Raw genomic sequence first — 27,602 nt, forward strand, 5'->3', positions numbered from 1 at the left:
TGCTTGAGTACATGATGACAGAATTTTTATTTTTGGATGAAATATCCCTTTATGAAGTCTAATGGGACAGAGCTTCTGGTCAAAGATGTACTGATGACAGAGATAAAGTATGGTACAAGATCAGAGAAGATATTTTGGATCGAGAGGGCAGGTGGTCACACGGTGGGTGGTAGAAAGCTGAGCAGCGTCTCCTCTTCCATATTCTCAAAAAAGTCTGGATCAGAGTGGGTTGTGTATAGGGCTGTGGGCTACTGAAGTTGACCACTTTGTTTTTGAGGTAGATGAAGAAGGGGGGACAGGTTGGGGGGGATCTGTTTCTATTTTCCTAAAGCCACAGCTTAAGGCAGGTCAACATTCTGACTACATTGCTCAGGATCTAATTAAAGAGGTAAACAATAAATGTTGATGAGGGATGTAAAGGACTTGTTGCTTCACTGCACTGCTTACACAGGCAATACCGATAGACCACCATTACTTTTGGTTTATCAATCAATCAATCAATTTATCTATCTATCTTGGAGAACACCAATATAACACATATTGTATATATTATGCATATTGTTCAGCTAATTCTGACATTCTCAACATAACAAGCTTTTGAATTAGCCACTGTAGGCTATCAATCTTTTATGTATCATCTTTTTATTTCTGATTTTTAATGCATTTTAAATCTTGCTCTCTGGTTGAAAGAGCTGGGAGAAATAGGAAGTATGCATTTGCTATCCCTGGATGGATCTCTGACAGAGTTAGTCCAGGAAGATTTGTCTGTAAGGGTACTGTTTAAACGCACAACTGCTTGACAAATGTTTTTACAGTTATCCCTCCATGCGTGAGGAAGATCCATTTAGATCCGCTCTGATGGGTAGATCCATTTAGATCCATTCTGACGGACAACAAAGTTGAGTACAGTTATCCCTCCATGTGAGGAAGATCCATTTAGATCCGCTCTGATGGATAGATCCGTTTAGATCCATTCTGACGGACAAAAAAGTTGAGTTATCCCTCCAGCATGAGGAAGATCCATTTAGATCCGCTCTGATGGATAGATCTGTTTAGATCCTCTCTGATGGACAAAAAAGTTGAGTACAGTTATCCCTCCAGCGTGAGGAAGATCCATTTAGATCCGCTCTGATGGATAGATCCGCTCTGACGGACAAAAAGTTGAGTACAGTTATCCCTCCAGCGTGACGAAGATCTATTTATATCCGCTCATTTTTATTATTATGTATTTGGTTCTTCTTTATGCAAAGCACTTTGAACGTGTATGAAATGTGCTATACAAATAAAATGGCATTGCCTTGCCTGTTTAGTAACATTGAGTGTCTTTGGGAAGACTTAAATTCTGATTTGTTAAACCTATAACATAGAAAAATGATTAAAATGACTAATCATGATTAATCTTATGATTTTTTTTTACAGTTTGTTTTAAACCAAAACAAAGCCAATGTAACGGTTTAAAAATTGCTTATATACCATGGATAGGCTGCACACAAACAATTTAGGTGATAACCCTCATTTTTATTATATTTTTATAAGTAAAACTAATATTACATAAAGACGTTCGTGTTGCTCCAACACATCGATGAAGTCATACCTGAAACACTGATGCCACTTTGTTTTTAACAACATAATGTGCTACGATGGTGACTACTTCAATGTTCTTGAATGATTGAACTAAATCTACGACGGTTAGGTTGTTATCCTGAATAACTAGTTGAGAACCAACCATGGTTTGGATCGATTGTTTTGATTGATACTTGCAATTTTCCTCCAAGCCAGTAGGTGGCGGTGCCGCTGAACTCCGAGTCACTCGAACGTTTCATTTTGGGAAGTTCTCGCGTGAACATCCTGCAGACAGTGGATTGAAATTTCTAAAGCTCTCAGAGTTGTCAACAAATCTCTGCGGAGCTGCATATCCATATTAACATCGAGCTGACCCAATGCAAACCTCTTGCATAGAGAAGAACCGTATCAGCTGTGCTCGAATAAGCGTCTTTCAGTGCTAGCAGTGCGCTTGGAGGAAGTTTCTGGTTCTTTTCTCTTATCTGTGCCGTTTTAGCTAGTTAGCGTATCTACCACAGCCGCCCGGATGCGGTGAAGCCCCGCAGCTTTAGCTTCAGCTTCAGCTCTGGCCTTCCGACGTGCACGATCGGCTTCAATCATGTCAAGCACTCGACAGCCGCAGTCTGGCGGTGCAGCGGGGTCCGTCCCCGGGACGAGCTCTGGGAGTATGAGCAGCAGCGGCGGCGCCGGTGTAGCGAACAGCGGGAGTAGCGGCGCTCAGAACGGGAACAGTTCGGGTAACGGGGTGTCCTCGCGGACTCTGGGCTCGGTTGCCGAGGGACAGAGCTCTCGACTGGGCTCGTCAAGCAGGAAAAGACCCCTGTACAACGGTCTGATCAATCCCTATGAGGACAAGAGTAATGATTTTGTATGGTAAGTGCATTTACCTTCCCTGCAGAGGTCTAAATTCACTTGATAATGAAGTTTTTGTTTGTTTTGAACAATTTCCCACATGCGGGCTTAATTGCAGGTGTATCCGGCGAATCCTGTGATTTACTCCGCACTTAATCCTGTAATTCCATGGATAAAGCTAAATGATAATTGTCAACATGGTGTTAAAGGGATATTTCTCCCATAAAGGAAAAGTCTGTGGTATTACTCACCATCATGATGTTTCATGTTGTTCATCATATTCTTTTTTTGTGTGGTGTACAAAAGGAGATGTCACAATTTCCCCCTGTTTCACAGACAAGGCTTATGTTATTCCTAGACTAAAATGCATGTTTGAGCTGTTTTAACTGAAAGCAACTTGCACTGACATACCTTAAAATATGTCAGTGCCATTGTTTTCTCTCAAGAGCTCAACAGTAATGTTTTTTTTCTAGGGTACATTTATAAAAAGCTACTTAAATATCCTAATTGAACTAAGGCTTAAAGGGTTAGTTCACCCAAAAATGAAAATTCTGTCATTTATTACTCACCCTCATGCCGTTCCACACCCGTAAGACCTTCGTTAATCTTCGGAACACAAATTAAGATATTTTTGATGAAATCCGATGACTCTGTGAGGCCTTCATAGGGAGCAATGACATTTCCTCTCTCAAGATTCATAAAGGCACTAAAAACATATTTAATAAATCAGTTCATGTGAGTACAGTGGTTCAATATTAATATTATAAAGCGACGAGAATATTTTTGGTGCGCCAAAAAAAACAAAATAACGACTTATATAGTGATGGCCGATTTCAAAACACTGCTTCAGGAAGCATCGGAGCATCATGAATCTTTTGTGTCGAATCATGATTCGGATTGCGTGTCAAACTGCCAACGGCTGAAATCACATGACTTTGGCGCTCCGAACAGCAGATTCGACACACTGATTCATAACGCTCCGAAGCTTCCTGAAGCAGTGTTTTGAAGTCGTTATTTTGTTTTTTTTGGTGCACCAAAAATATTCTCGTCGCTTTATAATATTAATATTGAACCACTGTACTCGCATGAACTGATTTAAATATGTTTTTAGTACATTAATGGATCTTGAGAGAGGAATCTTACGGGTGTGGAACAACCTGAGGGTGAGTAATAAATGACAGAATTTTCATTTTTTGGGTGAACTAACCCTTTTAATCCTGGCTTCTGTGAAACTGGGCCATAATGTTAGAGACTGACAGTTTGTTGTCAAAAAGTTGCTAGAAAGTCATGCAAGTTTGATGACAGTTTGGTTGAAATTGTATGTCTGACAAACTCAAAATAAGTGATTTGAAACATTTGTGTGTATAGAGAGAGAGATCTGTTGTCATGAAATTATTTTTAATGCTTTACCCTTTCAGTCAAATTATGCTGATAATATAATTTGTGATGTTAAAAAAAACAAATTTTTAATTTTATTTTTAATAGTCGTCTCAGACTTTTACGCCCCTCTGTATAATTCAAAACAACAGTCAAGTCTCAGCTTTTTGTTGATGTGTTGGAAAAGGGAAGCAAGCCTTCCATGTCATGATTTTGTTTTTTTTCTCAACAGCCCTATATGTTTTGAGATGATTGAGGAAGCTCACATGACAAAGTGTGGCCACAGTTTCTGGTGAGAAACTCTTGTTCTCTAAACCGAGAGTTTATTCTTGCCTTTTCGTGTGGCATTTTCTAGACCATTTATAGCTTTCAATCAAACAATCATGTCTTCTTTTCTATTCAGTTATAAATGTATACGACAGAGTTTGGAGGACAGCAACAGATGCCCGAAATGTAATTATATCATTGACAATGTGGATCAACTTTACCCCAACTTCTTAGGTATGTGTATGGTAATGCATATCAGTGTTTTTTTTTGTTTTGTTTTTTTCTTCTAATTTGACGTCCTCAAACCTTATTGTTTCCACATAAAGTACATGTTTCCATATCAAATACGACTTTTGGTTGATTTTTTTTTCAGTCTGAGAATTGCTTTGATGTGATTCTCTGATTATTTTACAGTGAATGAGCTGATCCTGAAACAAAAACAGAGATCTGAGGAGAAGCGTCTGAAACGAGATCATCCTGTAAGTGCATCCCGCTCACTATTTGTATAATGAGTGGAAACTGTTTAAACAAATTTGATTGACTTTTGCAGATAGTTTGTAGCACATGAAATGATGTCTTATTGTTCATGTTTTGTATGCTGTTTATAGAATGGAACCAAATGGCAGGTTTTCCAAGACGTCCTGGGCGCAGATCAAGAGAATATGGATTTAGCCAATGTCAACTACATATTAGAGTACCTGTTGCAAAAAAAGAAACAACTGGAGGCGGTGGGTATACTTCTTACACATTATATTACTGTTGATGCAACATTTCTGGGTTCTTCAGATATGTTATTCTTTATATTAGCGGTTCATTCACATTGAGCTGGAACTGACCGAAAAGTGCTGTCTGTGGTGTTTTAAACACTGAAGATTGGTGGAGATTGCTATTCTGTAGATATTGTTTTAGTTGGATCAAAATAAACTCAAATTTGATAGAAATTATGATTACACAAACCCTAATGTTACAAACCACTGGTTTTAAATTCCAAAGTGTAACTGCTGTGACAAAAATAAGGCCAAATAAACCAGCACAGAATGGCACATACTGAGTTCTTGTGAAAGAATGTCATTTTATAATGATGAAAAAAATTACAATACTGATAAATGTGAAAACAACATTGTTTAAAATCTGATGTCAAATGTTACTTATGTGATCAATTTATAATAATCTTTAATAAAAGCTTAAATCAGCATTAACGAGCATTATTAATGCTTTAAAGATCAACATGCAGCACTGTTGATTGTCTCTAAAAGCTGCTTGTGTGAAGAGCCTAGAAGCGCTGCTGATTGTCATGTGACATCTCATTAATTTGTCTTATAAAGGGCCACAAAACTCCCTGCTCCGTGACTCATAAAGACCAATTGCTTGGCTTTTGCTGATCTTTCACTGATTTCTGTCCACAGGAATCACAAGCTGCTCAGCGCCAGATCTTAATGGAATTCCTGAAAGAAGCCAGAAGAAATAAAAGAGAGGTTTAGCCTCCACATCTATTTTTAAAATATTGAATAATGCACAGTTGACAGTTTTGAGGTCATTAACTCAGTCTCCCTGTCTTTACTTCGACAGCAACTGGAGCAGTTACAAAAAGAACTGAACTTTTTGGAAGAGGATATCAAACGAGTTGAGGTCAGTTTAGTATGGTGACCCAGAATTGTCAGAGATGGGATCTTGGTTATTTTATTTTATTTATTTATTTTTTTTTAATGGTCTAGCATAGAGCTGTGTTATTTTGTGTTTTTTTTCCTGGCTCGTTTGGAGCATTTCCCAGCAAACATTTGGACGTTTAATGACCGTTAAAAAGACGTCTGTCTGACACATCCTGTCATGGTTGAAAAATAGTTCCAAAATTTGAAAGGACGTCTTCTACGTTATCTTATTAAGTAATGAATTGTTATATATTGAACTACACCTAGCTAAAAGTCAAAGTAACAATTATACATGCAACCCCAGAGAACTGCTGATGTGTACACACGTATCTGAATGCATTTTTAGGAAATGTTTTGTGTTACATATTTTTACTGATTTATGCCGTCTTACCGTGACTATTTTTGGCCAGGGACACAATGTTGCCGTCGGACCAATGTTTGCTGGGTTGTTTTGGAACCTGGTGCGTTTTCTCCTTTAGTTCGGCTTGTTTAGGCATATATGAACATGGCAATGGTGCTCGGATCCGCACCAAAACAATCGCTTCGAGATCGCCTGAACGAGGTGGTCTCGGCCGAATTGAAAACAAACTCTGTGGCTGTTCGGTTGAGGTGAGAAAGCAATCCAACCCAACGGACCAATGAACCAAGCAGTATCATAATTCATAACGGGAAAAGCGTTTATATAAAAAGAAGCAGTGTCTGATTCTGTGAGTTTTTTTGTGGTTGAAAACCAAAGAGCGCATCTTCATCTGAGTAACTGCTCTTCTCCATGCATTGCAAGAATGCTGTCCAGACGAAGCCTTGATTCCTGCTCTAACTGCATTATAAATTTTATTTATACATAATTTATCAGTCAAAGTGGGAAACAAAGGCTACATTCATATAGGTGTTAGCTTGTCACCTCAGCTACAGATAAAACCACAATAAGCCCGCAGGGCGAACTTGTTAATCCATCTTGATGGATGACGCAGTCTTACAGGGGAAACTCTGACCAATGAGAAGACAGATTTACTTGCATGTGATTTGCATGATAACATTTTGGTATGCTTTGAAATGTTGCCTTGTGAAAGCGAACCAAGAAGAAAATGCAACATTGTAACAAATTAAGTCCCTGTTTCTTAACAAAGAAAATGGTCTACAGGTGTGGAAACTTAATATATTTACATATATGATTAAGCACTAGAGTTTAAAAGTTTAGGATTGGTAATATTTTTTTTTTAAAATGCTTTTGAAAGACACGTCTTATACTAACTCTTTGATCAAAAATAACAATTAAAACACTAAAAACAAGAAAAAAGTGAAATGTTAATACAAAATCGTGATTATTGTGTCCAAAATAAGTCTATGTAATATGTGTGTTCTGGGTATAATTATTATGTATATATAAATACACACACATACGTGTATATATTTAAGAAATATATGCATGCATGTGTGTGTATATATTTTTTATATATATATATATATATATATATATACACACATACAGTACAGTCCAAAAGTTTGGAACCACTAAGATTTTTAATGTTTTTAAAAGAAGTTTCGTCTGCTCACCAAGGCTACATTTATTTAATTAAAAATACAGTAAAAACAGTAATATTGTGAAATATTATTACAATTTAAAATAACTGTTTTCTATTTGAATATATTTCACAAAGTAATTTATTCCTGTGATGGCAAAGCTGAATTTTCAGCATCATTACTCCAGTCTTCAGTGTCACATGATCCTTCAGAAATCATTCTAATATGCTGATCTGCTGCTCAAGAAACATTTAATGTGTACAATTATACAAAATATTTGTGTACAATATTTTTTTCAAGATTATTTGATGAATAGAAAGTTCAAAAGAACAGTGTTTATCTGAAATCTAATCTTTTGTAACATTATAAATGTCTTTACTGCCACTTTTGATTGATTTAATGCATCCTTGCTGAATAAAAGTATTCATTTCTTTAATTTCTTTTCAAAAAAATAAAAATAAAAATTCTTACTGACCCCAAACTTTTGAACGGTAGTGTATAATGCTACAGAAGCTTTGTATTTCAGATAAATGCTGTTCTTTTGAACTTTCTATTCATCAAGGAATCCTGAAAAAAAAAAAGTACACAACTGTTTTCAACATTGAAAATAATCATAAATGTTTATTGAGCAGCAAATCAGCATATTAGAATGATTTCTGAAGGATCATGTGACACTGAAGACTGGAGTAACGATGCTGAAAATTCAGCTTTGCATCACAGGAATAAATTACTTTGTCAAATATATTTAAATAGTACACAGTTATTTTAAATTGTAATAATATTTCACAATATTACTGTTTTTTTACTGTATTTTTAATTAAATAAATGTAGCCTTGGTGAGCAGACGAAACTTCTTTTAAAAACATAACTTTTGGACTGTACTGTACGTGTATATATTTAAGAAATATATGCATGCATGTGTGTGTGTATATTTTTATATATATATATAATATATATATATTTACAGAAACACATATTATGTAAACACAGATTCTTATTTTGGACACGATAATAACAATTATGATTGAAGAGCCCTATTACAATTTAAAATAACTTTTCTATTCAAATATATTTTAAAGTGTAATTCATTACTGTGAAGGCAAAGCTGAATTTTCAGCATCATTACTCCAGTCTTCAGTGTCACATGATCTTCAGAAATCATTGTGATATCCTGATTTGCTGCTTAAGAAACATTTCTTATCATTGTTGAAAAAACGTTGTGCTGCTGAATAATTGTGGAAATTGTTCATTGAAATTGTGATGAACAGAAAGTCTGAAGGAACAGCATTATTTGAAATACAATATTGTTTGTAATATAAATGTCTTTACTGTCACTTGTGACCAGTTTAATGTGTCTTTGCTCAATGAAAGTGTCACTGACCTTCAACTTTTGAACAGTAGTGTACATCTGATGCGTATATTTTTATTTGAAGGAAATGAGCGGTGTGTACTCAGTGAGTGACATGGACCCCAATTTAGACAGTACTGTACCCCAGTTTGAAGCTCCCTCACCTGCACCCAGGTAAGACCCCGCTACGCTTCATGAGATGCTGACCTAATTATTGACATATATGCAGAATTTTCCCATTTAAAAAATAAAATCTTTTTTCTGTCCCCAGCAGTAGCATAATAGACCCCACAGAATACATTCAGCCCCCTTTTGGTGGAAGCTCACAGGTAACTTGTTTTTTTTTTTTTTTCATTAATTGTTCCTTTTTGCTATTACAGCTGATTCACATACCTTGGAGTAATGCTGATATTTTCTTATTTTATTACTCTTAGGGTAAAAGACAAACATGGTACAACAGCACTCTAGCGTCACGGCGGAAGAGACTGACGGCACACTTTGAGGATCTAGAGCAGTGTTATTTCTCCAATAGGATGTCTCGAATAACAGGTTGGTTGATTCAAAGCAATATATACTGTTTATAAATCTATAAATCTGTAATATTGGTACATTTTACACAATCGCTTTTCTTGTTAATAGATGACAGCAGGACTGTTAACCAGCTGGATGATTTCATGGAGTGTCTATCAAAATTTACCCGTTACAACTCTGTGAGGCCTCTGGCCACCCTCTCTTACGCTAGTGACCTCTATAATGGCTCCAGTATTGTGTCCAGGTAAGGCTGCAAAAAAATGAATTGAAATGGTTAAGACCACATGCTGTTGGACTTTAATCTTTGTTCGGTTCTTTTTTTGAAGTAACCAGCAGAGGGTAGTATTGTATTACTGAATAACATGACAGGTACTGACTGAGAGCATTTTGAGGACTATCTATTTTCCAAAAGTTGGAATTGTGGCCTGTTTTAAGCTGTTCTTTTAATGTATATCCAGCTGTTTTTTTTCTTCTTTATTTTGAACAATTTGTTTTTCTTTTAACACTTAATTCCTCATGATCTCCATTCCTGTTTCTTAAAGTATCATTTATTACAAAACATCCAAATGCTTATCTTTAACCATGCATTCGCATTAATCAGACATTAATTACAGTCCTCTGAACCTTAAATACAACACGACACCTTAACAGTTCTCGGTTTATTTATAGTTGAAAGTAATAGCTTGTGGTTTAATGGTGTTAATTCAGATGTTAATTCAAAACTACTCTGACTGATAAATTGAGTGAGTCAGCCAGTTAATCTGATTTGTTTGGGCTTATTTATAATTTGCTTTGACAGATTCATTTAAAGCAACCAAAGAAAAAAGAGTAGTATTTTCAGAAATTGGACTACAGGTCTTGCTGTATGCTTGTTTCGGGCTACCGGCAAGGATAGTGTCTGAGAACAAGATTCGATGAAATTAATCAAATAAATACTGTACTTTTGATCAGTCATTTTCATCAAAAAATCCTGAAAAAGTTTCCACAAAAATATTGAGCAACACAACCGTTTTCATTATTGATAATAGAAGATGTTTCTTGAGTATCAAATCAGCATATTAGACTGATTTCTGAAGGATCATGTGACACTGAAGACTGGAATAATGATTCTGAAAATTCAGAGTTGCTATCACAGGAATAAATTACATTTTAAAATATATTAAGATAGAAAGTTATTTTAAATGGTAATTATATTTCACAATATTCCATTTTTACTGAGTATTGGAGACTTATTTCTAAAACATTAAAAGAATCTATATATTTTCAGACCCCAAGCTTTTAAAGAATAGTGTATATTTAATGGGTCTTTCTCTTTTACACATTCAGTTCAGACTGTAAGTTCTGTAAGTTTAAACGGTTTTCTTTTGTAGATTTAACTGTGCAGGAAACACTGTCCGAGTGGAATTGCGTTTCTTCTGCATCGGTGAAAGATGGCAGATGTTCAGAAACTGTTAATGAATCTGAACCTCATGAAAATCATTTGGTTCAGTTCTCAATTCCCAGCCATAGTGTTGGGTTTATAAATATAATCACTGGCTCAAACCAACCGTAATTTCATTATTTTATGTAATCCTCAACTAGCCAAAGAACCTTGCTCGGGTTTCATCACACCAACATTTTACAGATATCCTTGTATGTGATGACCTAAAGCAGCAGAGAGGCTGTTTGGATGCATTACAGCTCTTGTCTCTTTCAGTGTCCGTGTTTGAGTGGAAGTAGAGCAGATAATGAGCATGCACAGTCAGGAGAACTCGCTGTGCTAACACTTGTTCTGTCTCCTCTCTTTCCCCTCTTTTGCAGCATTGAGTTTGACCGCGACTGTGATTACTTTGCCATTGCCGGTGTCACTAAGAAAATTAAAGTGTTTGAGTACGGCACTGTGATCCAGGATGCTGTGGACATTCATTATCCTGTCAACGAGATGACATGTAACTCTAAAATTAGGTATAAAGAGTGTCTGAAATCAGGGGTTGGCCTGAATGTTCTTGGTGGATTTATACAGTAGCTCAACAGTGTGTCACATTTTCTTCTGTCTTGTCTCTTTGTAGCTGTATCAGCTGGAGTAGCTACCACAAAAATCTGTTGGCGAGCAGTGACTACGAGGGGACTGTCATTCTTTGGGATGGGTTCACGGGGCAGAGATCAAAGGTCTACCAGGTACCCTCATGTGCCGGGCTGCAACTGATAACATTCATTATTCTTATTCATAAAATTTCCCTACGGGTCTACATGTCATATTTTGTTGTAAGTAATGTACATGCCAAAAAAATCTCGCTGGCCCCAAACTTTTAAACCGTAAATGTATGTTTGTTTTGATGAATGATTCATTTCTTGATTATTTCTTCAGTTAAGGTAAAAAAAAGAAAAAGAAAAAAAAAAAAAAAAATATATATATAAGTATATTATTTTTTATTTATTTATTTTTTTCTTAACAATGTGCAAATTAAAGGGTATAAAAATACATATAAATGTACTGTATGCTATGCTGTACATTTATGTGCCAAAAAAAATTAAAATTTAAAATTAAAATTAAATTAAAAATTGAAGCACAAACTATTATATAAAGGTGCCCTAGAATTAAAAATTGAATTTACCTCAGCATAGTTGAATAACAAGAGTTCATTACATGGAAATGACATACAGTGAGTCTCAAACACCATTGTTTCCTCCTTCTTATATAAATCTCATTTGTTTAAAAGACAGTCGGGATCATTAATATGTACGCCCCCAATATTTGCATATGCCAGCCCATGTTCAAGGCATTACACAAGGGCAGGCAGTATTAACGTCTGTATCTGTGCACAGCTGAATCATCAGACTAGGTAAGCAAGCAAGGACAACAGCGAAAAATGGCAGATGGCGCAATAATAACTGACATGATCCATGATATCATGATATTTTTAGTGATATTTGTAAATTGTCTTTCTAAATGTTTCGTTAGCATGTTGCTAATGTACTGTTAAATGTGGTTAAAGTTACCATCATTTCTTACTGTATTCACGGAGACAAGACTGTCGTTATTTTCATTTTTTAAACACTTGCAGTCTGTATAATTCATAAACACAACTTCATTCTTAATAAATCTCTCCAACAGTGTGTAATGTTAGCTTTAGCCACGGAGCACTATCAAACTCATTCAGAATTAAATGTAAACATCCAAATAAATACCATACTTACGCGATTAGACATGCTGCATGATGAACACTTTGTAAAGATCCATTTTGAGGGTTATATTAGCTGTGTGAACTTTGTTTATGCTGTTTAAGGGAGTCGCGAGCTTGGGGGCCGGGGAGCACGAGAATTTAAAGGGGCCGCAGCCTGAATCGGCACATATTTAATGATGCCACAAAATAGGCAGTTAAAAGAATTAATTTTAAAAAATCTATGGGGTATTTTGAGCTGAAACTTCACAGACGCATTCAGGGGACACTTTAGAATTATATTACATCTTTTAAAAACACGATCTACGGCACCTTTAAATACATTTAGATTGAGATGTGGATTAATTTTGAATTTAATATGCAATATTACATATGAAGTGTGATTTGAAGTTCCTTTAGAGTTAATCTAAGTTAGATTCTGATTTTCCACAGGAGCATGAGAAGCGGTGTTGGAGTGTCGATTTCAACCTTATGGATCCCAAGCTCTTAGCATCGGGATCAGATGACGCAAAAGGTATTTTTGCAACTGAACTGTTCCGAACAAGTTGTTTGATTTACGATTCTTACAGAGACATTCTTCCATAAATACTTATGAATGCACTCTCTTTATTCCAGTCAAGTTGTGGTCCACCAACCTTGACAATTCAGTAGCCAGCATTGAAGCTAAGGCGAATGTATGCTGTGTCAAGTTCAGTCCATCCTCGCGATATCACCTTGCCTTTGGTTGTGCAGGTACATATTTCATTCGAATCAAACTTTTAAAAGTTTTACTTCCCGCAAAAATCGTAAAAACTTTCCAACTCGTTCTAAATCTTTTCCAGACCACTGTGTGCACTACTATGACCTGAGAAACACTAAGCAGCCCATCATGGTTTTCAAAGGCCACAGGAAAGCAGTGTCCTACGCCAAGTTTGTCAATGGAGAAGAAATTGTGTCTGCGTATGTATATACTGAAAACTCCAGTGCTTTTTATTTTATCAATAGATAATGCATGTCTCTTTATTTTATTTTATATATATATATATATATATATATATATATATATATATATATATATATATATATATATATATATATATATATATATATATATATATATATATATATATATATATATATATATATATATATATATATATATATTATTAACACGTGAAAATATTTAGTGCAATTAACGCAACATCCGTTATTTTCCCATCATCCTTTAGATTATATGATCATGCTCTTATTCATGCAAAAGCTTTTAAACAAGCATGACAAGACACCAAAGAGACACAGTGTGGTACTGGCGCGCTGTCTGTGAATATCCTGTCTGTGTGACACGCATACGACTTGTGCGCACAGAAAGCCTCTTCAGACAGCGTGTCAGTGTTCTGGCGAATAATGCTACCCATTAGGGTGTGCTTTAAGGTAGATTTAAGGTAGGGGTAGGTAAGGACGTTAATAAAACCTCAAACCACATGAATGTGATGCTGGTTGCACAATCTGATAGGTAGCATTTTTCGCTGTCCAATTGTGCTACCTACCTACAGCGAAAAAAAATCTTTTGCGCTTGAACAGAAAAAAACCACACAAAATTATTCCAAAATGCACGTTTTGTTGAGTATCCTCGTACACACCATCTTAAATGAGTTAAATAAAGTCTTAAATGAACACAGAGGTGTGAGAAAATAGTATGTCAGATCTGTGTCATGTGCGGCAGGTCTTAAAGTGACAGCAGCCTTATAAACCTGCTAGAGTCTGCCATTAATGTTAATCAAAGAACAAAAGAAAAAGAACATCACTCACTGCTCTTAATTTAATACATTTTGTAGCTTTCTTAAAAATGAATCTGTATTTTAATCTAAATTATGCAGTGAAGACTGTGAAGTGTTTGATAACTGCTTTGATTCTGCATATTTCCTACCTGTTAGATCAAATATTTAAAATATTCTGTCTTTATGTTGTTTCTACATTCATTTGGAGAAATTATTACAATCTAAAAATATATTTAAAACTTAGGTGCGATTAATTGTGATTATTACAGAAAAATGTGTGATTAATTTGTTTTTTTTTGTTTTTTTTTAATCGGTTGTCAGCACTGTATCAGCTTGAACAGTATCGGCTTACAGTGTTACAAAATATATTGGTTATAAATGGTCCTCAAATTTCCTAATCTTTAAATAAACTATGATCCAAATGATCCAAACTGTACCATGAGAAATCTGAACCATTACACCACTAATTACAAACAAATTTTGAGTTAAAAATCGAACATCAAAGTGAAATGTGATATCCCCACAGCTCAACAGACAGCCAGCTGAAACTCTGGAATGTGAACAAGCCTCATTGTTTGCGCTCCTTCAAAGGCCACATCAACGAGAAGAACTTTGTGGGTCTGGCATCTAATGGAGACTATGTAGCATGTGGTGAGTGGCACTATGCAAAATTGATTAAAAAGGTTTACTTTTGGCACAAAAACAATTTGAGTTGGTTTATAATCAAAGCTGTGATAATTCTGTTTGAGCATTAAACTTCCTCTGATCATTCAAATCAGTTTATTATTAAAGAAAAAGAAGAATATAACAAACTTTTACTCAGTAATAAATAAGTTTAAAAACCCTCAATAATGCTCTCACTTCATACCCCACAGGAAGTGAAAACAACTCGCTGTACTTGTACTACAAGGGCCTCTCCAAGACGCTTCTGACTTTCAAGTTTGACACTGTGAAAAGTGTCCTGGACAAGGACAAGAAGGAGGACGACACCAATGAATTTGTCAGTGCAGTGTGCTGGCGAGCACTACCTGATGGGGTATGATTCGGTCTCATCTCACTCACATTTGACAAGATAAATCACTGTTCTAGTACCAACAGTTGAACATGGACTGGTAGGGCTATGAGGTCACATGGGGACAGTAGAACTGAACCCGCTGGTACATTAAGGACAAGTAATGACAGGGTAGGATAGGACAGTGGGTTGGGAGGAGGTTGGTGTGTATCCGCTTTCAGAAATCCATGCTTATTAAACCCACACTCCTCTGCTTCACTGTCTAAATAGTGTGGTTTGCAGTTAAAGGCATTGATATAAAGTCATCTTTCAGGCCATGGCTAATTTACCATGTGCAGTGCCGTATTTATTAACCAAGAAGATTTATAAAGTTTGCTCTCCCCTTTAGCAGGAGAACCAAACAGGGATGTCACGATCATGACATTTTGTGAGTGATTTAATTGTCATGGCTTTCTTTAAAGGGTTAGTTCACCGAAAAATGAAAGTTCTGTCATTAATTACTCACCCTCATGTCGTTCCAAACCTGTAAGACTTTCATTCATCTTCAGAACACAAATGATCTTTTTGATGAAATCCGAGAGCTTTCTGTCCCTCCGTAGACAGCTGCATGACTTTGATGCTTCAAAAAGGGACTGTAAAACTAATCCATATGAATTGAGCAGTTTAGTCCAAATTTTCTGAAGAGACTCGATCGCTTTATATGATGAACAGATTGAATTTAGGCTTTTATTCACGTATAAACGTTGATCAACTGAACCTTATTGACTCGCGAGAACAAACCTCTTGAGGAAGCTCAAAAGTGCTGCATAACACGAGAATGAACCTTATTGGTTCTCGCATGTCAAGCAAACATGCTTGAGCTTCTATTTACCACAACTGATGTTGATTAATGTTTATATGTGGTTAAAAGCCTAAATTCAATCTGTTCATCATATAAAGTGATCGAGTCTCTTCAGAAAATTTGGACTAAACCGCTCAATTAATATGGATTAGTTTTTCGATCTCTTTATGAACTTTTTGAAGCATCAAAGTTTTAGTCGCATAGCTGTCTATGGAGGGACAGAAAGCTCTCAGATTTCATCAAAAAGATCTTCATTTGTATTTGTGTTCCAAAGACGAACGAAAGTCTTACGCCTTTGGAATAACATGAGGGTGAGTAATTAATGACAGAATTATCATTTTTGGGTGAACTTACCCTCTAAGAATTTTTTGTAGGCACATTTCACAGGGTCAAAATAATATGAATAACAGTTTGTTTTTGTTCCAATATTGATATATTTACTAATGTTCTAAATATTTCTCTTTAGGACACTTTAGTTTTTAGTTTTCCGAACATGGCCAAACTGAATGATGTATTATAGTAATATAATATTGATTATTATTATTATTATTATTATTATTATAGAAAATGAGAATGTTATTATGGAAGTGATATACCTAGCCTAAAATCTTACTTTAGTAATTTCAAGGCATCCCTATTAAATTGGTGAACCTTCATTTCAGATGATGGAAGACCTTTCAGTTTCTGTGTATTTAATAGTTTTTTCCCCCCATGTATTCTTCAATTTCTTGTGCTTTTGTAATTACTTAGTATTAATTATTTCTATTTAGCTTTCATTTTGTTTTAGTTTTAGCAAGTTTAGTACTTCATCTTAAACTTGTTTCATTTAGTTGCCAAGGCAACACTCACTGAGACATTCCCAGTTGATTTGGAATGCTCGCCCAACTCAGTACATCAAACATCAAAATGTGCATTTCATGTGATTTCTGTTTTTACTTTTAATTGCACCATTACATTAGAACTGAAAATCCATAATAATTGTGGTTCCCAAAAGAATTAACATACAAGTAATTTTGATCAAGCCTAATCGGCTCAGAAATACTAGAAAATGCAAAATGCGGATTCATGTTTGCCTGATTTATCAGCTGAAAGCCCTATGTAAACATTACGTCTGCTTCCAGATCCCTTGTGTATTATATACCTTTTATACTTGACATTTTCCTAGAGGAAAAAAAAAGACAATAATTGTGTGCAAAACCAATGTGCTGACTAGACTGAATTTCTGCTTAGTGTCTTGGTCTTAATTAATTGCCTTTCTCATCCATAAATTATGTTGAAGTAAAATGTCAAGGCCTTTTTGTGAACGTATAACAATAATGAAACGCAAACTGAGATTTTGAGTCTGGAATGACCAGGACGTTTTTTTTTCCAAACATCCCAAACATGCAAATGCATTCTGTCAGACCACCCTCCCACACAAGATTCAGTCAAAAACTGTTTACCACATTCTGTCAGTGCACTCATTCTCTGTTTTGATCCTCAGGAGTCAAATGTGTTGATTGCAGCCAACAGTCAAGGAACAATCAAGGTGAGCTGTACTGCAAAACAAGCTAAATAGCTACATAAAAATCGATATTCTCTGCCGAGAGCTCTGTTATTACTAAAAGCAGGAGGATTTGCAGTCACGTTTGCTCAGTTATTGAAAATTGCAACCATTTTCCAAAACTCTAAATTGATGCTAAGCATGAATTGCGCCCTACAAATGTTTTTCCCCATTTCCGAAGGTACTTGAGCTGGTCTGAAGGTCCACTCGAATCAGTCGTCGGCGCCTACTAAAGATCTGTTGCTTCACTGGTGGGTTGATGGAAGGATGCTAAAGCTGGGCAGAACTGAAGCAAACATTTCCAAGGAAACAACCAGCAGAACTGGTTTTTATCAGCATTATATTTGTAAAAGACTCGATCATTCTGCATCGTCGTACTATCGCTGTATGTGAGACAAGGACCTGTTTGTGCTGACAGGGAGACGAGCATGAATGCCTTTTTGAATGAATTGTTGAATAAAGGTATTAACAAGTTGTTGGTGAATAACTGAACGTCTTTAAGCGTGGAGGGGAAGAAACATTCTCAAGCGAAACTCGTTTTAAACCTTTACTAGAGGTAATTCTAGCCAGAAGAAGAGCTACGAGACATTTTAAGGCCAAAGCACAAGACCATAACACAATGAAATACTTTTTTGTTCTATAAATTAGCTGTCTTTGATTCTTTTGAGCCTGTTGTATCCATTTACTTGTTTTGTTTTTTGATAAACTGTGTCTGTTTATCCATAAGATATGTGTAAGCTTTGGCATATTCCAGTGGTCTCCCTAAATTAAATTACAGGGCCTTCTTTAGCTTTTCTGTCGGTTAAGTGGACATGTTTATATCAGGGGCATTTTTAGGTATACGTAATATACTCTTAATTTGGTATTTACCACATTTTGAAATGATTTAATTGTCCCGGGAAATCCTATACTCATCAGACAACCTTTGCATGAGATTCTTCTCAGTTTTTCCATGAATAATATTTGACTGTCTTTATTCACTATGATACCCAGGGCTCTTTCACGTGGTCACAAATGATCAAACAAGGACTAAATTATAACTCGTCAAAGGCTTAATGACACTATGTGTACTTCATTGGGATTATTTAACATCACCCATAACATTGCTGCTCTTTCATCTTCTTGTACAAGTGTTATTTATTTTAATAATTTATAGAAATTGTGTGAACATTGGACCCATAATAGCCTTTAGGTTTCAAGCTTTATTTGTAAGTCCTCTGTTGCATCTCAGTAATCCTGTTTGTTTGTTTATTTACTCATGTTAACATTCATTTGAATGAATAAATGATTTTTTTCCCCCTTTGGTTATATACTGTGTTTATCTTTGTATTTCTGCGTCAGAATGTATTTAGACTAATATTAGAGAACACGAGGTTCATACACTTTCTATTGCAGATGGATTTTTATCAGAGTAATTTTACTGCCTACACTCTCCACTGTATCATCTTGTACAATAGTTTCCTGGCAATGTAGAAGTTTGGCAGTGACATGAAGATAACTTCATTTGCACTTATTACGGGATGGGTCGTTCTTTATATGCAGTACATTTTATATCCCTGTCATGTCTTAATATATTGGATAAAAATGAAAATCTGTAAAGATGAAATCATACTAGTTTGTTTTCTTTCATAACAATGCAAAATATGCAAAAGTATGTTATAAATTCTGTGAAGTTTTGTGGTCTTCTTAGCTGTTTTAAAATGACAGACATCAGCATGATAATATCAAAATATTAAAAGGTGGTTAGAAAAATATCAAAACTAACATTTAGTTGATGCCCTCATGTAAGCAAATTCTCAATCCCTCACTGAGCAGTGGCTACAGTAACTTCTTTTCTATCCTATTTTGGTTTTGTCATATTAATTTTATTTTTAGTTGAGCCTTAACTTGACCATGATTTGAGTTCCATTTTATAGAAATACTGCCTTAAATTACAAAATAAGCGTATTCATTCTAAGTGAAGTTAAAGAGATATTACATGAAAGGAATGGCCGCTTTCTTCTATTCTGAGAAAGTGGCTAGAATGTAACTACTAACTAAGCTTGCTAGAAGAAATGTGATAAAAACAGTGTGGCGCAAACAAATTTAGTCTGACAAGCTGATAACGGCACCCCTACTGTCAGGCATGGAGGCAGCAGCATCAGGCTGCTCGAAATAAAATGCTTTATACTATTAAAGACAACATGGATGGAACCAAATATAGAGAAACCCAAGAAAAAAATTTAAGTCACATGCAAAGGGCAGTTTTATTTCCTAGGTCAATGACCTACTAGGAAATAAAAAAGCACAAAGGAGGATAGCCTAACAGAAGAAAATGAATTTAGTATCCAGTAATGGCCCAAAGCCCAAACTTGAGTCCAGTTGAAAATAGGTATTACCCTGAACCAGCACTCTCTATCTAATTTGGCAGTTGAAGCAAATTTGTTCTGATTAATGTGCCATGATTCCACAGTCTAAAATGAACCCTAGAAGACTTATGGCCTGAATAGTTGCTAAGTGACTATTGACAAGTAGAAACTTATTTTATAAATGAGAAATTAATTCATTCTTTGAAAATTAATATTCATAAATGTGTTTTGAGATGATAAAAGGGAGAATAAACCATTTAATTGCATTCAAATCTGGTAGTTAAGGAAGCCTGTTTCTATCTCAGGCTAAAAAAAGAAATCTAACATGTAATTTCGAGAAATTTTAAAACAAGTCTGATTGTGAGATATGAAGTTACTCTATAAAAGAAAGTCAAATTGTGAGATATAGTCACGTTATAAAGTCACATTTCAAGATATGAAGTCAGATAATGAGATACAGTATTTTGAGATATTAGAATTCAGAAACCCTTGTTATTAGCGACACCAATGGCCGTTAAGTGAACTGCAGCCGGCAAGTTATTGCTCGTGCTCGCACTCGTGCACACAATCCATAACAAACAAGAGACTGAACGTGATTCGAGGCACCTCACGAGAATTTATTTTTTCATTCTTCTCTTAGAAGTACAAAAAGAAGTTGGAAATACCTTTACAGCTATAGACTCCTGTTAACAAACATCCAGATGCCGTCTACGCTTCTCAGAGCGACATTTAGATGACCATGTTTGTGCTGCGCGCTTCAAATAACAAAATGGACGCACAACAAAAACTGACAGCAGTGAGAAAACAGCAGTTAAGAAAGCATCTGATCGTGTGGATATGTTTGCACCAGCTCTTCAATTCATCATGTCGACAGATGAGGTAATTAAAATTACACACTCATTAGAATTTTGATTAAAGTAGGATGTGACTGTAGTAGACGATAGATCTGGCTATGTGAGACTAGTTTCAGTTAATCCCTTTTCTTTGCATGACACAGTGACAATACATTACAGAATGGCTCTTTCGGCAATGGCGTTATCCTGAAGCATTCATTTCATGTGTCATTGTAGTTGATTTAAGTAGTCGTTAAATCTTTACAGATTAACATTGATTATGTCACGGTTATACAGAAAATGTTATTATTTATTTTAGTTTGTATTGTAGTTCGTGCTGTGTGTTTACAACATTTTTAAGCTAACGTTAGCTTGCATTGCACACTAAGAACGGAAGAGAGGCTCTCGGGAGAGCGCGTAAACGTCACATCCTTTTGATTTTCCCGGCAAAAACGTCCCGACTGAAAACTCCCTTCGCTTAAAAATCAGTCTAACGTTACGTGTTTTCAACCAAACCCTAGAAAACCTAGGAATCGTTTTTTTTTTTTTTTATTATTATTATTATTATTATTTTTTTAACTTTCGGTAGGCTACAACCTTTTTTTTTTTTAGCCTACACTGACAATAAAAAGTGATTAAATGAATAGTCCCTTCAAGTAAATTTTTGACATACAAAGTCACATTTTAAGATATAAAGTGTCATAGAGATATAAAGGCAGATTGTGAGACATAAGGTCACATTTTAAGTCTCTTTTTGATGATTAAAGTCAAATTTTAAGACAACGTCACATTTTGAGATATAAAATCAGGTTATGAAGTCTCAATTTTAAATGTTTTAAAATTGCTTGCAAGCTTGCAGAGGAGTTTTACTGGGAACAAAATAAATACTTTGTAAGGGCATTTAAAGGTCAAGTCTAATAAGATATTGATCAGATTAGAGTAAGTACAATTTTTTCCCCCAGTTACAGTATGTTTATTGCCTGTAGTTCAGCTACCAGACCAGTACTGATAAAGGGCTGATAAAAACACCCTGAAAAAAAGTATTGCAGTACATCATGCCTCACAGTTATATAGTGTATGAATGTTATATAACCTACAGTCGGTCATAAGACTGGTACATGCTTTTAAACCCTCCCCTTTAACTTAGTCTTGTGGTATTTGCTTCCAAGTTAACAGCTTCTTTTGTGTGGAATCTTCCTGTGAAGACCTGAAGTCTTAGGGCTCTCTCAAGGTTGCTTTGATGTGGAGGTTTAGTGAGTCTCCAGTACTCACAGTTAGACCACATCATTAGCGCACAACACAGAGGAAGCCAAAGAAAGAGGAACGAACGGGAAGCTTCCTGAGACATGATGAAATCTGTTGATCTGGCCAGTTTGTTCATTCGTTTAAGTTGGCATGAAATGGAAGTTGCCATATTTTTTCCTTCCCTGTTGTGACGTTTATCCGAGTGAAATGGCTTCTCAAGCAAGAAATAGATGTCAGGTGGGACATGATTTTGTCCACCGGGAACTGATTGGATCAACGTGGCTTGCTATTGCTGCGATCTCATGTGACTGACAGGTTGTCCTGCCCTCGCAGCAGAAAGAGCAAAACAAATCATTAGAGAAGAGATGTAATTGCAAGAGGGAGTTTTTTTACTTAAATATTATAAGGGCACATGATTTTTTTCATAATGGTTAGCACAGATAAATCATTTATAATAAATACTGCAATAAAAATAAGAATTGTCAATTTTGATTTCACAGTGACTTTAAGAAGCACTTTTATGTTGTCAAAATGACGCCATGTCATTAAACTTGTAGATTTCTTTGGTGTGCTAGTTAGTTCTCTTTCATTCTACAATGAGTGTACAGCACCAGAACACTCATTATTGGATAACACTGAACTAACTAGCACACTAAGGATATATAACTTCTGTCTCAGCATTTCTGTCAGGCAATCAATATGGACCATGCATGCACCTGTCTGGCTTGTTCCTTTTCTGTTTCAACCTTTTCCCTATGCTAGTAAATGCATTAGGAGTAACCAAACACTAATCTTTGTTATATATAAAGTGATCTAGAAAAAACTTTAATGAGGTAACATACAGGTCCATCAAATGAGAAATTCAGCCTTGCCGGTCAAAGCGTAGCTCCAAGAAGCTTTCTTCCTCTCTCAAGACTAAAACCATTAAAGGTTCATGCTAGCCGTAGTCATGAATGCTAAACAATGATCTAATTTAGGAGCGGTGTTCCATGAAGCTCTGTACAACAGTTCATAAATTACAAACATAAAAATGCCCGTCAGTCTGAATGGAAGAAAGATTGAATCTCATTCCATTACCACGACACCACATTCTCCCTGCGAGCATCGAAATAAGAATACAAAGAATCCGGACAATAACAAAATGCCTCTCTTTTTTTTTAATCTCTGACAAGCAGAACGTAGACAAAACAATATATGGTGTTATCAGACTAGTTAAAGTCAAAGGCAATTCTCTGTTGTTTTAAGGTGGATAGTCAAAGCTGTTCGAAATGATGTACAGTATGTGCAAATGCAGAACTGAATTTTCACAACTTTTTGTACTAATGTTGTTTTTTTAGTTTAGAAATTTAAAATTTTCATTCAGCAAGGTGGTTAAATTCATCAAAAGTGACAGTAAAAACTTACATAAAAAATCTATTTAAAATGAATGCTGTTCTTTTGAACTTTCTGTTCTAGGGCTGCATGATATTAGTCTGGGTAAACCCAGCCTGATCTGCCGGCGATTTGATTTCGCTCGGCAACTCAGTCTGGAAACCCGTGCATTCATTTCTGCTGCGCTGTTACACTTTTGCGGGAACCAATCACAGACTGGCTTATCCACCTTGCTCGCTATTGGCGGGTATAACATGATGATGATAGAAAAGCGACGGCAAGCAGCTTTCAAACTTTATCTGATCTACCCGCCTCTCGCACGACCGTCACTCCAAAATAACAATGCACAATCACAGTGACGCCGATTGTGTTAAGCATTTACCTTATCTGAGAGAAATGTAGCAGAGCATTGATCCGACAGTCTCTTCATAGGAAGATTACAAACAGCGATTGATGACACACATTGATTCTCTGCTGTTATTTTGGTGGTTTGCTTCACGATGTGAGTACAGGACTCTTTTACTTCAATGCCCCTTGATGGTAGACAATATTTTTATTATTTGCTCTATATGTTTCATCTCCCTGCTTCTTGAATCTCGCGCCGCCTGAGCTGACTGGAATTCTTTTTGGTTGTCATGACAATGACGTAGTTTTGGGCGGCTATATTCTGCGTTCATTTACACTGAACCAGAACAGTATCAGAGTCGCCTTTTAAACTCTCAACGATGCTGAATGACTTCTTTAGTTAGCAAACAAATTGCTTGAGTGGGTGTAAATACCGATCACTTTCATGTTTTTTGCACAACCTGCAAAAATCGCTCGATGCCATTGCTGCTTCTGCAAACCGCGGATCAATGCTACAAACCAATACAAACTAACCCTGCATCTCAATCAGCTCCCTAGTTCCCTAGGTCGTGAATCAGTATATCATGAAAATGAATGTGGCTGATTCCCTGATCAGTGCCCTGACTACTGAACTAGGGAGCTGATTGAGACACACGGTAAACCTGTTGGAGTTTTCGCATCGCTCTGCAAAGTACGTCACCCGGATCGTTGATCTGATTGGTTGAAGGACTATCCAGTTGCGTGACTAATGCTCGTTGATCACGCCTCTTGTGCAGTAGGAAATGCATAGCAAACTCCCCAGACCATTGTTCAATTTTAAATTGAGCTTGGTCTGGTGATAGCCAGACTAGCATGATATATCATTTTAGCATCGATAACACGATGTGCACATCCATGATAGTCACATCGCAGGATGTGCAATGTTAAGTTTTGGTATTGTAGTTGATCCGTATGGACCAGGCACCATGGTTCGAAACGCACCTGATTTTCGGATTAATTGCAAAGTTTAATCGTAATAGGGTGAAAGTTTATCATTTGCACGTTTTAGGTCCAAATGATAAACAATCAATTTGGACCTTGCACTTGCGCACATAGAGCAGCACAGACAGCAGGCGAACACCTAATTCCATTCTCTTACGCTTGTATTTTTGCTTGAATGGACACATACAAGCAAAATTATGTCAAAATGCCTGTCTTGGTGAGTTTCCTCATAAACGCAGTCGCTTATGACTTACGTGAACATAAACAATTGAGAAAGAAAACTGATGCATATCAGTATATTGGATCCATGCATTTGATCTTAAAGTGACAGCAATCTAATATTCCTGCTGCTGTCTGTGTCATTAATCTTAATTAAATAACAAAATACAAAAAGATAATCACCTTTGAATATTAATTATCTGTTATTTTACAATTGATTATTGAATTTCTGTAGCTTACTGTTAGACTTACCTGAAAAACATAAAGCACTATTTATTTCATTTGTATATTGTTCTGTTGTATTTACCTATGATTGTAATTTATTTTTCTATGCAGACCCCTACAAAATCACCCCAACCATTCTTGAATGATTAATTCTTTGCAAATAGAGCTATTCACGTCATTTGTTAAAATTGTTTTCATATCGCAATATGCATTGCAGAAAAAAATATCGCAGTGTCTGTTTTTTTTTTCCAATATCGTACAGCCCTATTCTATTCATTAAAGAATCATGAAAAAGATTATCAAAATATTAAGCAGCACAACTGTTTTCACCATTGATAAAAACAAGAAATGTTTTTTGAGCACCAAATCAGCATACCAGAATGATTTCTGAAGGATCATGTGACACTGAAGACTGGAATAATGGCTGCAGAAAATTCAGCTTTGCCATCACAGCAATAAATTATATTTTAAAATATATTAACATAGAAAACAGTCATTTTACATTGTAATAATATTTCACAATATTACTGTTTCTTGTGTATTTTTGATTAAATAAAAGCAGCCTTGGTGAACATAAGAGACTTCTTTCAAAAACATTTAAAAAATCTTACAGACCCAAAACTTTTGAACATAGTGTACACTAAAAAGTAGCAATGTGTGGATTTAAAGTTATCCTGAGAAAATCCTCTATTCTGAGAGCCAGCTCAATTAGTCCACTGTACATGAGCTGTGATTTTTCCATAGCAACATTATTGCTTGGCTGTGCAGTCCTGTAGCTCAATAACTTTCCTATGCTCTAGGGTTTGCAATCCAATTGGCATCTAACATCGTATTTACATTGAAATATGCAAACATGAATTGCATATGTATGTTTACATTTACATGTAATTTGCATATTCATATACTGCATATAAATGTTTACACACACTATTGCTGTAATTGTGTGTGCTTGTGGAGCATTTAAGGTTCAAAACGATTGGCAATAATAGGGAGTTTTTCTTCTTTTTGCTGATATAACTGCATGCACTTTTCTTGGAAGGATTTAGACTCTATTGGAACATGGCTGCAGGGATTTGCTCACATTCAGACACAAGCAATTGGGTCTGGCTCGCAGTCGGTGTTCCAATTCATCCCGAAGGTGTTCAGTGGAGTTCAGGTCTGGGCTTTGTGCAAGTCTAGCTCTTCCACACCAGTCTCAGTAAATCATTTTTTTTATGGCACTTGGTGCACAGGGGTATTGTCATGCTGGAACAGAAAATGGCCCTCCCCAGACTGTTGCCACGAAGTCGGAAGCACCAGGATGTCATTGTATGCAGTTGCATTAGGATTTGTCCTTTCTGGTTTTAAAGGCTTAACATAGACCTTGCAAGAATTCTATACCCGGGGCATTCTCAAAATATGGTGAAAGTCTCCTTGAAAAATGATTTAAATATTGACTTGTTTATCTCATTGACTTGTTTATTTTTTAGATATTTAGTTTTCCCAGGTTAAGAATTAGTGCTTAGTCAAAAAAAAAAAAGGAAAAAAAAGAAAAAAAAAAGGAATTAATAACATATGTCTCCTCACTTAGTGTCATTAGCATTATTAATTTTGAAAACTTGTATTTTGAAAATACAAGTGGAGTAATGGCTGCAGTAATGGAGTAATTTGCAGTAATTTGTCAATTTATAGGTCAAAGTTCAAAATTGTTTTTTTTTTGTTTTTTTTTAATGAGCACCAGCCCTGTATCTCAATGTGCATATTATTTTATTCTAACTTAGATGTTAGATGTCTTCTAACGTGTGTATATATATATATATATATATATATATATATATATATATATATATATATATATATATATATATATATATATATATATATATATATATGATACAACTAATGTTTTGATTTTGTGAGAATTTGCCTCTGGTGACACAACTCTTGTTTCATTCGTGGAATACAGTAAATATATTTACAGGTAACAAATGTAAAGTTTTCCTTAGCTATTAGTAATAATTTAAAGATGTCAAAGTACATAACATAAGCTTTTATGGGAGAAATCTGAATTCAATTTATGAATACACATTTTGTAAGTCAGATTGTCACCATATTTTTGCAAATGGTCCACTCGACGCCTTTCACTTTGCAATGTGGGCAGCGTTCCCGATTTCTCTCAGGCAACAGCTTGCACTTTAATTCCCTCCGGTCTGACCGAGTTCTTACTCAGAGCCCAAAAAGAATCGAGAGAGGCAGGAAGCTGTCATTGCCATCTTTAAACTTTTTTTGCCTGGTTAAATGATGCAAAAATTGGCAAACTTCTTCCTCCAGCCATCTTATCTAAATTTGGTCAACAGAGAATCTGCGTTTTATTTTGGTCCTCTCAATGCTGTAAGCCCATCTACCTAAAAAGATGGTCTATCCTCCCCACATGTCTTCATGCAATTTGTGATATTATATGCATTTAAGTACAGACAAATGAACACAGATTTTTGCAACATTGATAAATTGCACCATAGGCATGCAAAAAATGCCAAACAAAAAAACAATAATATATTGAAAAGCTTCACTTCAAATCTTACATTTATCTTGCATTAGAAAAGACATTCTGATCAATGTCATCCGAAGTGTGGA

General features: G+C 35.6%; 2 protein-coding genes and 1 long non-coding RNA gene across 6 annotated transcripts in view; 2 read left to right on the top strand and 1 right to left on the bottom strand.

Moving 5' to 3' along the window:
- Positions 1 to 1,828, bottom strand: LOC125250511. The gene is made up of 2 exons (XR_007180808.1): positions 1,595 to 1,828; positions 1 to 1,146 (listed from the first exon to the last, which is right to left on the bottom strand). It is a non-coding gene; the product is annotated as an uncharacterized LOC125250511 (long non-coding RNA).
- Positions 1,829 to 1,870: 42 nt separating this feature from the next.
- On the top strand, positions 1,871 to 18,730 carry cop1 (COP1 E3 ubiquitin ligase). 2 transcript variants are annotated; one of them, XM_048163143.1, is made up of 20 exons: positions 1,871 to 2,436; positions 4,025 to 4,084; positions 4,196 to 4,293; positions 4,474 to 4,538; positions 4,668 to 4,787; positions 5,466 to 5,534; positions 5,629 to 5,688; positions 8,663 to 8,751; positions 8,852 to 8,906; positions 9,012 to 9,126; positions 9,217 to 9,352; positions 10,909 to 11,052; positions 11,157 to 11,265; positions 12,702 to 12,783; positions 12,885 to 13,001; positions 13,091 to 13,208; positions 14,553 to 14,677; positions 14,902 to 15,062; positions 17,363 to 17,407; positions 17,604 to 18,730. In XM_048163143.1, the coding sequence occupies exons 1-20, from the start codon at positions 2,162 to 2,164 to the stop codon at positions 17,619 to 17,621; spliced, it is 2,061 nt and encodes a 686-aa protein (XP_048019100.1). In that variant the 5' UTR covers positions 1,871 to 2,161; the 3' UTR covers positions 17,622 to 18,730. The 2 variants fall into 2 exon arrangements, with proteins under 2 accessions (XP_048019100.1, XP_048019099.1); XM_048163142.1 differs by having other exon boundaries at positions 1,873 to 2,436; positions 8,849 to 8,906.
- Positions 18,731 to 20,290: 1,560 nt separating this feature from the next.
- The window catches only part of tnr (tenascin R (restrictin, janusin)), a 248,174-nt gene continuing 240,862 nt past the window's right edge, over positions 20,291 to 27,602 (top strand). For all 3 annotated transcript variants that reach the window (XM_048163014.1, XM_048163016.1, XM_048163015.1), the window contains exon 1: positions 20,291 to 20,649. The gene's annotated coding sequence lies outside the window, so the exon portion shown is untranslated. The remainder of the gene's footprint in view (positions 20,650 to 27,602) is intronic.

Source organism: Megalobrama amblycephala, linkage group LG17 (genome assembly GCF_018812025.1).
Source record: "Megalobrama amblycephala isolate DHTTF-2021 linkage group LG17, ASM1881202v1, whole genome shotgun sequence".
NCBI classification, from domain to species: Eukaryota; Metazoa; Chordata; class Actinopteri; order Cypriniformes; family Xenocyprididae; genus Megalobrama; species Megalobrama amblycephala.

Coding starts and splice junctions, on each gene's coding strand:
- cop1 (XM_048163142.1), top strand. CDS start 2,162: ATGTCAAGCACTCGACAGCCGCAGTCTGGCGGTGCAGCGGGGTCCGTC. Junction 8,752..8,848: donor GCTCCCTCACCTGCACCCAG/GTAAGACCCCGC, acceptor TTCTGTCCCCAG/CAGTAGCATAATAGACCCCA. Junction 13,209..14,552: donor GGAGAAGAAATTGTGTCTGC/GTATGTATATAC, acceptor ATATCCCCACAG/CTCAACAGACAGCCAGCTGA.